Source organism: Enhydra lutris, unplaced genomic scaffold (genome assembly GCF_002288905.1).
Source record: "Enhydra lutris kenyoni isolate GAN:26980312 unplaced genomic scaffold, ASM228890v2 scaffoldscaffold13, whole genome shotgun sequence".
Classification (NCBI taxonomy): domain Eukaryota; kingdom Metazoa; phylum Chordata; class Mammalia; order Carnivora; family Mustelidae; genus Enhydra; species Enhydra lutris.
The window spans coordinates 55994549-56006122 of record NW_019154097.1 but is presented as its reverse complement, the minus strand read 5'-3'; the positions used below and the strand labels follow the sequence as shown (position 1 = coordinate 56006122).

Below are 11574 nucleotides of genomic sequence, written 5' to 3'. Positions count from 1 at the left end.
CGCCACATTGCCACAGAGCTTTGCTTGAGAGCCAGGTGCATGTTGGGATACGTTAATCGGCGGCGGACATCCCCTCCACCTCCAGGGGCCCAAGTGGTTCCGTCTGGGGTCAGTCAGGAAAGGGGAACGTGCCAGCAGCCGGCAGGGGAGCTTGGCGCTGGCCGGGAGCTAGATGGGCGTGTGCGAGGTGGAGACAGCTTGACCCTCAGGCCTCACGGGTGGAGGGTTCTGGTGCAGAGTCACCTGCTTGCTAGGTCCTTCCTTGGCCTGTCTTCCCCCGAGGTCAGGTGTTGGAGGAGCTGGTCTTGGGGTATGGGGAAGGCAGGTTTTCTCGGCTGACCGCCTCGATTGTCATCACTGAGACGGAAAAGGGCTCACCTTCCTTCCTCCTGCTCGCCCACTTCTGCCCAAGTGCAGGGCTGAGCCAATGACTGCCCCTCTGCGCCAGCCTCTGACTCGCTTGCTAGACCAGTGTCCACCCGGTCACCATATTCAACACTCGGCCCACGAGCATGTGCTGCTGGGGCCCTCGGTCAGGTGGGGACACTGAGGCACGAGGCGGGGAAGCCCCACACCAAGGTCGTACCCCTGGGAAGCCCTTGGAGCCCCACCCCGGCCATTCCTTTAGAACAAGGCTTGGCTCTCCGGTGAGGATGCTGTGCCCTTACGACGCGCCTTTCTCTCGGAGCATTAACCGTCTCACAGAAGCTTCTGCCCTTAGATGGCAGAGCCCAGGGCTCCAGCCCAGGGGATCAGATAAAGGTTTCCCTCCTGAAGGAGGAGCCGCCACCTGGCCTGAGGCTTACGGTGTGTCAGTGGGACGTGGACGAACATGTCAACACAGGCGAGCTGGTAGACGGTCCATCCCACGTTGTCCTGCTGCGCTGGTTCTGGAATCTCGAGGTCCCAGGGAGGCAGAGAGGCCGGTGCAGCAGGCGGGGGCTCACTGTGCACAGTCAGCACGGTGGGAGCCCCTGAGCTGTCTTCCCGTGTCCCCCAGATGGCTGCTCACCAGCCACAGAGACCCTGCGTGGTCCAGAGAGGAGACCCCTCATCTGGGAAGCTGGCCGTTTGCACCGCTGGGAAGGGGCCTGAGTGTGGTGGCCGCCGTTCTGACCGCAGTGTCCCTACACATTTCAGGCGCTTGAGGGCTCCCCCACCCACTGCAAACACACAGTCACTGACCACGAGGACGTGAACCTCACCACTGTGTGCACACAAGTGCCATGGCGTCCTGGACCAGTAGGGGACACCTGGCCAGGCGTCTGGCAACAAATCAGCAAACTAGGCAGCAGGAGATGCACGCTTCATAAATGACCCATGTTCCCTGCGATTGGAGTCCCGTACCATAACGTTCACCCTCTTTTTGCGGCAACTAAACGACCCAGGCATTTTATTCTTGTTTTTAAAGTAACGTGCCCATACCGCCTGGTTAAATTGAGTAACATTTGCTCTGCTTTTTTTTTTTCTTTAAAGATTTTTATTTATTTATTTGACAGACAGAGATCACAAGTAGGCAGAGAGGCAGGCAGAGAGAGAGAGAGGAGGAAGCAGGCTCCCTGCTGAGCAGAGAGCCCGATGTGGGGCTTGATCCCAGGACCCTGAGATCAGGACCTGAGCCGAAGGCAAAGGCTTTAACCCACTGAGCCACCCAGGCGCCCCTCTGCTTTATTTTTTTATGAAGTTCATCATTTTGGAGGGTGCGGTTCTGCGGCTTCTAGTGCATTCGCAACGTGCCACGTCAGCACCTGTTCCAGAACGTTCTGTTCACCCCTGTTTGCCATCACCCCCCCCCCCCCCCCTGCCCCCCCGGGGTCTCTGTGTGCCTTTGCCTGTCTGAACATTTCACACACACAATGCGACAGCATGTGGCTTCTGTCACCAAGTGTCACGTTCGCATGGGTTGTCCCCGGTGGAGGCTTCCTCCTGGGTAAACAGTGCACCCCGTTCTATGGTGGGACAGCCCCCGGGGGGACGTGTGGGTTCTGTGCACTCCCTGGCCCGTGGGAACAGAGCCGCGGGGCCCTGGGTGCCCGGCGCTGCATGCACGTGTGCTCACTTCCCTCGAGGGCAGCATTGCTCTGTGGTGGGTCCTTCCACACAGCATTCAGACAGGCTACCAGCCTGGCTTCCACAGCAGCCACACCGTGTCCAGCCCAGTGGCACTGAAGCAGCTCCCGTGTCCCCACGCCCTCAGCGATACCCCTTAGTGTCTGTTCTCCCTACTGAAACTGGCTGGGGGCGTAGGAAACGGGTCTCACTGTGGTCCCCACGGCACTCCCCTGATGACCAAGATGGGGTCATGTCCGTGTTGGCTCTTTCTGTAGTTTCTTGGGGGGAAAATCTGCGGAACTCCTTGGCCCATTTACAAGCGGGGCTATTTATCTTAGTGGGTCGTAGTAGTTCTTCGTGTGGGCTGCGTGCTAGACCCTTGTCAGAGCTGAGACTGGCAAGCTTTCTCTCCCGCCAGCAGCGTTATACTTTTTTCATGGGGAGAATGCTTCTTTTAAGCCACTGAGCACGGACTCTAGAATTTCAGTAGGTGTCAGTCCGAGATCCTAGTGCCAGCTCCCCAAGCTGTGTGGCCTCGGGCAGGTCAGCCCCCCTCTCTGGGCCTTAGCATTTGTACCGTGGGCAGCACTGATTTGTGAGATCCAGTGGGAGAAAGTCAGTGAGCCTGGCTGGTCAGGTGGACGGTGTGGACTGGGCCTGGCCCATTGGGTGGATGGTGTGGACAGGGGCCTATCGGACAGACAGTGCAGACGGGTGGACAGTGTGGACGGGGGCCTGTCAGACAGATGACGTGGACAGGGCCTGGCCTATCAGATGGATGGTGTGGACAGGGGCCCATCAGGTGGATAGTGTGAATAGGGGCCCAGCCTGTTGGACAGATGGTGTAGACAGGAGCCCACCCCATTGGGCGACGGTGTGGATGGGGGCCCAGCCCATTGGGCGGACAGTGTGGATGGGGGCCCAACCCAGCATGGATGGTGTGGATAGAGGCCCATTGGACAGACAGTGTAGACCGGGGCCCATCAGATGGACAGTGTGGATGGGGGCCCATCACATGGACGGTGTGGACGGGGGCCCGTTGCACAGATGGTGTGAATGGGGCCTGTGGGGCAAACGGTGTGGATGGGGGCCCAGCCTGTCAGGCAGACAGTGGACAGGCCCAGTCTTTCAGGCAGACAGTGTGGACAGGGGCCCATTGGGCGGATGGTGTGGACGGGGGCCCGTGGGACCGATGGTGTGGAGGGGGGTCTGGCCCAGATGGGTGGTGTGGAGGGGGGCCTGTGGGGCGGATAGTTGGACGTGGCCCATGGGGTGGATGGTGTGGACGGGGGCCCGTGGGACGGATGGCTGTGCGACAGATGGTGTGGACATGGCCCATGGGACGGACGGTGTGGATGGGGGCCCATGGGACGGACAATGTGGATGTGGCCCGTGGGACAGATGGTGTGGACTGGAGCCTGTGGGACAGATGGTATAGAGGGAGGTCTAGCCTAGGATGGATGGTACGGATGGGAGTTCAGCCCTGAATGGACTGTGTAGACAGGGGCCTGTGGGACAAATGGTATGGAGGGGGACCATGGGATGGACAGTGTGGACAGGTGTATGGCCCAGGATTGATGGTGCGGACAGGGACCTATAGGACCAACGGTGTGGACAGGGGCCCAGCCCAGGATGGATGGTGTGGGGGGCCCGTGGGACGGACGGTGTGGACATGGCCCGTAGGATGGACAGTGTGGACAAGGGCCTGTGGGACGGATGCCTGTGGGACAGATGGTGTGGACGGGGGCCCATGGGACAGATGGCATGGACGTGGCCCGTGGGGCAAACGGGCCTGTGGGACAGATGGTGTGGACGGCGGTCTAGCCCAGGATGGACAGTGTGGATGGGGGTTCAACCCAGGATGGACTGTGTGGACGGGGACCTGTGGGACAGACAGTGTGGACTGGGGCCCAGCCTGTCAGATGGATGGTGTGGACAGGGGCCTGGCCTGTTGGATGGACGCTGTGGACGGGGGCCCGTGGGGCAGATGGTGTGGACAGGGGGTTGTAGGACAGACAGCGTGGACATGCCTCATGGGACAGACTGTGGACGGGGCTGGCAATAGGGCATTGCCCCCCTCACCTGTGTGCCTGTGTGTCCCCAGCCAACAACATCTGCTTCTACGGGGAGTGCTCCTACTACTGCTCCACAGAGCATGCCCTGTGTGGGAAGCCGGACCAGATTGAGGGCTCACTGGCGGCCTTCCTGCCTGACCTGTCCCTAGCCAAGAGGAAGACGTGGCGGAACCCCTGGAGGCGCTCGTACCACAAGCGGAAGAAGGCAGAGTGAGTGTCGGGCAGGCCCTGCTGTGCGGGGCCCCATCCTTCTGCTGGCATCGCGGGGGTCTGAGAGGCTTCTGCCCACTGTGCTCAGACGGGCCTCGAGCCTGCTGCCGGCCTCAGGCTGGAGGGAGTGTCAGGAAAGGGGGGCACACACAGCTCTGCCTGTCCCCAGTGTGGGCGACACCGCCCCTCATGCATAGATGGCAGGAAGGGCGGCCTAATTCTGGGAACAAGACGCGTCCCCCATGTGGTGCTGGCCGGCCCAGTGCAGGCTGGAAACACAGCCTCTCAGGACTGGAACTCTGCATTTGCTCCATGCCCTTCTTGTCCCTGAAGAGATGGCTGTGAAGGGGTCTCTGGGGTGTGGTGTCCAGGTTCTAACCCTCCAGAACCCTGGTATCTGGGGTGAATGGCAGCCTTCAGACATGGCTTGATCACCTCCCAACCCCCTGCTCCTGTTAATGCGGCCTCAGCTGGCAGCCCTGCTCTGTGGTGACACCTCTCTCCACCCCAAGTCCTCACTGCAATAATCCCGCTGTGCTGAGCTGGTCGGGGCCTCCTTTCCAGAGGAGGAAACTGACCTTCTCACATGGGGTCCCCTGCAGGTGGGAAGTGGATCCCGACTACTGTGAGGAGGTGAAGCAGACGCCACCCTATGACAGCAGCCACCGTGTCCTGGACATCATGGACATGACCATTTTTGACTTCCTCATGGGTAAGTCGGCAGCCCAGGCTTGCACCGGGAGTGCCCACCCTCCATGTGACCCAGCAGTGGCCAAGCCCCTGCTTTGCTCTGTCCCTTGGGCTCCAGGCTGAGGTGGGGAGTCAGCCCCTGAGTTTTCAGCTTGCTTCTCTCCACAGGAAACATGGACCGCCATCACTATGAGACTTTTGAGAAGTTTGGGAACGAGACGTTTATTATCCACTTGGACAATGGAAGAGGGTGAGCCGTGTTCTTACTCCTCCAGACCCAGGAGGACCAGGCTCTGAGTGGGGGATGGTGGCCGTCCCCCACAGATGCTGTGTGTGTGATGCAGGGTGCTGACCCTGGGCCTCCAGCTCCTATCGGCAGGAAGCATCGGTAGTGTTATTCCTCCTGGTCCCCAGGGTCACCCCTGTGTGCTGGGTCCTGTGATGTTCTCGTGTTGCCCAGGAGAAACTGAGGCCCAGAGCAGCTGCTTGCCCAGAAAGGCCGTGAGGTGCACTTAGCCCCTCACATAGTCACATGGGATTGGCTAGCTGGGACGTGTGGCCCTCCCTACCCCACAAAGAGGGCCTGTGGCCACTACAGGCTGGGCCCTGGGCTGTCCTGGGCCACTGAGGAGAGCCGTCTGCTGGGTGGATGTGCGTAAAGGGACCTGCCTTTCCCAAATGGTTACTAGTGCTGGTGCTAGGACAAGTTGGCACCGGGCACCTGGACAGTTGGGTGTGGGGGCTGCGGACACCCAACTGCCAAGGACAGTACCGTGGCTGGACCCTGGGGGCGCCTTCTCCACTTAGCGTGCCTCAGACCCCAGTACAGTGGCCAGAACACTAGGGTACTTTCAGGGACATGCCTCATCCCAGGGCCTGCGTCTGGTGCTGGGCACAGCAAAGACAAGACCACACAGCCCAGGTGCTAGGGACACAGTGCCGGAGTGCTGGCGACACTCAGCCGGGGGTGCTGGGAACCTAGTGTTGGTGTGCTAGGGAGAGCCAGCTGGGAGTGCTGGAAACACAGTGCTGGGGTGCTGGGGACACTCAGCCGGGGATGCTGGGGCACAGTGCCGGGGTGATGGGGATAGTCAGCCGGGGGTACTGGGGCACAGTTCTAGGGTGTTGGGACATTCAGCCAGGGGTACTAGGGCACAGTTCTGGGGTGTTGGGACACTCAGCTGGGGATGCTGGAACACAGTGCTGGGGTGATGTCAGCCAGGGGCACTGTGGACACAGGGCTGGGATGTTGGGGACACTAAGCCAGAGGTGCTTGGGACAATCAGCCAGGGGCATTGGGGATAGTGCTGGGGTGCTGGGGACACTCAGCCAGGGATCCTGGGGCACAGTGCTGGGGTGCTGGGGACATAGTGCTGGGGTGATGGGGACAGTCAACCAGAGGGGGACACAGTGCTAGGGACAGTCAGTTGTGGGAGCTGGGAACACATTGCTGGTGATAGTCAGCAGGGGGCACTGGGGATATAGTTCTTGGGTACTAGGGACACTCAGTAGGGGTGCTAGGGACAGTCATCTGGGGGTCTGGGGACAGTCAATCCAAAGTGCTGGGGCACAGTGCCAGAGGCACTGGGGACACAGTGCTGGGGACACTCCACTGGGCATACTGGGGGCACTCACCCAGGGGTGCTGGGGACAGTGTTGGGATGTTGGGGACACTCAGCCAGGTGTGCTAGGGAGAGTCAGCTGGGGGTGCTAGGGACACAGTGCCAGGGTGCTGGGGACAATAAGCCATGGGTGCTGGGGCAAGTGCCAGGAATACTGGGGCAAGTGCCAGGAGTACTGGGGACAGTCAGCCGGGGACCCCAGGACACAGTGCTGGGTGCTGAGGACAGTCAGCCAGTGGCACTGGGGACACAGTGCTGGGATGCTGGGAACTCAGCTGGGGTGCTGGAGACACAGGGCTGGGTGCTGGGGATAGTCAGCCAGGGGCACTGAGGACATAGTGCTAAGGTGTTGGGGACACTCAGCCAGGGGTGCAGGAGAGACAGTGCCAGTGTGATGGGGACAGTCATCTGTGGGTTCTGGGAACACAGTACTGGTGACAGTGAGGGTGCTGGGGACACTCAGCCAGAGGTGCTAGGTTACAGTGCCAGGGTGCTGGGCACAGTACCGGGGGTGTCGGGACACTTAGCCACAGTGCTGAGGATAGTCAGCCTGGGGCAATGGGGACACAGTGCTGGGATGCGAGGGACACTCAGCCAGGGGTGCTAGGTTACAGTGCCAGGGTGTTGGGGTCACTCAGCTGGGGGCACTAGGGACACAGTGCTGGGTGTGTTGGGACCCTAACCCGGGGGTGCTGGGGACAGTCAGGTGTCCTAGGGACACCCAGCTGGGATGCTGGGGTCATAGTGCTAGGGCCACTCCACTGGGGGGTGCGGGGACACTCAGCCAGGGGTGCTGGGAACACAGTGCTGGTGACAGGTGAGTATGCTGGGGACACTTAGCCGGGGTGCTAGGTTACAGTGCCGGGGGTGCTGGAACACTTAGCCATGGCACCGGGGACACAGTGCTAGGATGCTGGGGACACTCAGCCGGGGGTGTTAGTGACAGCTGGCAGTGCTGGAGACACAGTGCTGGGGTGCTAGGGACAGTGAGCTGAGGGTGATGGGCACAGGGCTGGGTGCTGGGGACACTCAGCCAGGGGATATGGGGCACAGTGCCAGGATGCTGGGGACACTCAGGAGTGCTGGGACACAGTGCTGGGGTGCTGGAGTCAGCCAGGGGTGCTGGGGACACAGTGCTAGGGACACTCCACAAGGGGGTACTTGGGACAGTCAGCCAGGGGCACTGGGGACACAGTGCTGGGGAGTCAGCTGGGGGTGTGGGGGACACTCAGCCAGGGCTGCTGGGGACACTTAGCAGGGGATGCTGGGGCATGGTGCCAGGGCTGCTGGGGAGAGTCAGCTGTGGGTGCTGGGAACACAGTGTTGGTGACGGCCAGCTGAGGGCACTGGGGACCTAGTACTTGGTGCTGGGGACAGTCAGCTGGAGGCACTGGGGTCAAAGTGCTGGTGGGCTGGGGACAGTCAGCCCAGGATGCTGGGCATAGTTCTGGGGTACTGGGGACACTCAGCCAGGGGTGCTAGGAACAGTCAGCTGGGGCTGCTGGGGCCACTCAGCCAGGGGCACTGAGGACACGGTGCTGGGGTGATGCAGACAGCCGACAGCCGGGGGTGCAGGGGACATGGGACACAGTGCCAGGGTGGTGGAGATAGCCGGGGGCGCTGGGGATACAGTGCTGGGATCCTGGGAATACTCAGCTGGGGGCGCTGGGGAGTCCGCCAGGGATGCTGGGGACACTCAGCTGGGGGTGCTGGGGGTCTAGTGCTGGGTTCTGGGGACAGTCAGCTGGGGACACTGGGGTCAAAGTGCTGGGGACAGTCAGCCAAGGGTGCTGGGCATATAGTTCTGGGGTACTGGGGACACTTAGCCAGGGCTGCTAGGGATAGTCAGCTGGGGGTGCTGGGGCCACTCAGCCCAGGGCTCTGGGGACAGTCGGGCAGGGGCACTGAGGACACGGTGCTGGGGTGATGCAGTCAGCCGGAGGTGCAGGACACTCAGCTGTGGGTGCTGGGGACATGGGCGGGGTGGTAGAGACAGCCGGGGGCGCTGGGGACGCAGTGCTGGGATCCTGGGGACACACAGCCAGGGTCACTGGGGAAAGTCAGCCAGGGATGCTGGGGACACTCAGCCAGGGATAGTAGGGACAGTCAGCCGGGAGTGTGGGACACAGTGCCAGAGTGGTGGAGACAGTCGGGGCCACTGGGGAGAGTCAGCCAGGGGTGCTAGGGTCTGCCAGCTGGGGGCGCTGGGGACACAGTGCTGGGATATTGGGAGCACTAAGCCAGGGGTGGTGGGGGCACTCAGCCAGGAGTGCTGGGGCACAGTGTCGGGGGTGCTGGGGCACAGTGCCAGGGGTATTGGGACACTTAGCTGGGGTGCTGGGGATACAGTGCGGGGGGTGTTTGGGACAGTCAGCTGTGGGAGCTGGGAACACAGTGCTGGTGACAGCCAGCGGGTTCTGGGGACACTCAGCCAGGGGTGCTAGTTACAGTGCCGGGGTGGGGGACAGTCAACCGAGGGTGCTGGGACACTCAGCCAGGGTGATGGGGAAAGTCAGCTGGGGGTGCTAGGGACACAGTGCTGGGGTGCTGGTGATAGGCAACGGTGTTGGGGACACTCAGCAGGGATGCTAGGGATAGTCAGCAGGGGGTGCTGGGTGCATAGTGCTGGGGTGATGGGGACAATCAACTGGGGGTGTGGGGGACACAGCTGAGGTTGCTGGGGACACAGTGCTGGGATGTTGGAGACAGCCAGGGGCGCTGGGGACACAGTGCTGGGATGCTGGGTACACTCAACTGGGAGTGCTGGGGTCACTCAGCCGTTGTGCTGGGACACTCACCTGGGGGTGCTGGGGACACAGTGCTGAGGACAGTCCACTGGGGGTGCTGGGGACACTCAGCCAGGGGGCTGGGGACAGCTGGGGATTCTGGGGCACAGTCCTGGGTAATGGGGACAGTTAGCTGGGGCACTGTGGACACAAAGCCGGGACTTGGGGGACAGCAGTGTCTTGGGGACACAATGCCCCATCTCCATGGCTGTGGTTCTCCAGTAGGGCACACAGGGCACTACCCACTGCCCTGTTGCAGGCTCTGCACACAGGTATCCTGCGTGTCGTGTCCCCAACAATTCTGTGCTTCCTCGACAGGTTTGGGAAGTATTCCCATGATGAGCTGTCCATTCTGGTGCCTTTACAGCAGTGCTGCAGGTATGGCGCCCCACTCTGCGCCCCCCCGGGGAGCCCCCAGCCACAGATTGGACAGAGGCCCCCAGCCCCACTCCCATGGCCCAGCAGCGTGCGGCCCAGCACCTTCCCGGTGCACATCTCAGGCCAGCCGTGATGGTCCCCGTCACAGATGAAGACACTGGGTCTCAGAATGGCGTCCTGCCCCCCCCCAGCGCTCCGTGCCCCTCGCTGCCACCCTCTGTGGGGCTCCCCCCCCACCACCTCTCCCTTATGGGTGGGGAACCGGGACATGGGGCAGAACCAGAAGCTCGCTGCCCAGGGAAGGTGTGTGGGGCTGAGGTGGGCTCAGTCTCCCGGATGCATGGGTCATCCTCCCCGCCCTGCGTCTGCCTGGAGTGTCAGGTCCCTGCGGGCACTGCCAGGCCTCCCGTGGCCACCTGCTCTGCCAGGCAGGACCCTACCGCAGCGCCTCCGGGAGGCAGTGGCTGGATCAGGCAGGGACCCGCCTGGGACTGCCCCTGGCTTGGCGCCGGTGTCCCCTGTGCCCAGGCCCCAGAGGCTGGAGCCTGACCTGTCTCTCCCTGGCAGGGTCAGGAAGTCCACCTACCTTCGGCTACAGCTCCTGGCCAAGGAGGAGTACCGGCTGAGCCTGCTGATGGCGGAGTCCCTGCGCAAGGACCGCGTGGCCCCCGTCCTGTACCGGCCGCACCTGGAGGCGCTGGACCGGCGGCTGCGCATTGTCCTGCGGGCCATTGGGGACTGCGTGGAGAAGGACGGGCCGCACAGCGTGCTGGAGGACGACCTGGATGCCGAGCACAGAGTGCCCCCTGGCAGGTAGTGACCGAGAGCCGCCGGCCTGCCGTGGAGGAGGGACACGCGTGTCCACGCTGTGATTCAGTGACTGCGGGAACAGATGGACCGCTCCTGGGGTCAGGCACCGCAGGCCCGACGGGACTCACCGTGTCCGCTTTGAGACCAGAGAAGGCTGGGGAGGGGGCGCTCTCTGCTCATGGACAAGGCGGCCTGGCGGCGGGGGCCACCCACCCTTCTGTATGGGAAGGAAGCCTTTACTGACTGTTTTGTATTTATACTTGGTGTCTATGTATATAAATAGAGCGACACCTTGCAGACCCCAGACCACCCACCAAATGCACACATGGGGGCCGGCCTGTCCTACCAGGTGTGCTCCCACTCTGGACCTAACTTGAAACAGACTCCCACCTGTCCTCCCTCCTGGGAGGCCCGCGGGCAGACGGCTCACGGTCTCGGCCCAGTGCATGGCGGGGCTCCCGATGGCTCCATAGGCCGGTCGGCGGGCAGACTCCCAGTTTCAGAGTGACGTCAGTGACCACGTCTTCCGTTTCTCAGAGCCACCCGGCAGTGCCTGGGACCTCCCTCGGAGGCCCACGGTGCTGCTCGCCTCCTGACTTCGCTTTGATCATTGGTGCAAAGACATCACACGGGCTCCTTCAAGGGCCTCGGCAACAGGCTGAATTTTGCAACATTTTTGTGGAATAGTTTGCAATGTGGTAAAAGTGCAATAAAAATAGAGCAAATGTATGCTGGGGTCTGGGCCCCTCACGTCCTGAGCTCAGCGACCACCCAGCCTCCCTCCACACAGGTCAGGCCTGGAAGAGGGCAGAGCCAGGCTCAGCTTCCAAGGTCCAAGGGGCTGTGGCTGGGAGGCAGGAGGTTGGGGAAGCTCCCTGTCCCACTCCTGGTGTGGCTGACCAAGCTGGGCAGGGGGGTCCCTGAAGACATGGGCCAGTTCCAGCAGCAGCA

General features: G+C 62.1%; 1 protein-coding gene across 1 annotated transcript in view; it reads left to right on the top strand.

The window, feature by feature from the left end:
• The window catches only part of LOC111145961 (FAM20C, golgi associated secretory pathway kinase), a 37350-nt gene extending 25998 nt beyond the window's left edge, over positions 1 to 11352 (top strand). The window contains exons 6-10 of the mRNA XM_022501296.1: positions 4157 to 4337; positions 4940 to 5049; positions 5196 to 5277; positions 9754 to 9813; positions 10381 to 11352. Of these exons, the coding sequence (XP_022357004.1) occupies positions 4157 to 4337; positions 4940 to 5049; positions 5196 to 5277; positions 9754 to 9813; positions 10381 to 10630 (683 nt within the window). The 3' untranslated portion in view covers positions 10631 to 11352. The remainder of the gene's footprint in view (positions 1 to 4156; positions 4338 to 4939; positions 5050 to 5195; positions 5278 to 9753; positions 9814 to 10380) is intronic.
• The last annotated feature ends 222 nt before the right edge of the window (positions 11353 to 11574 follow it).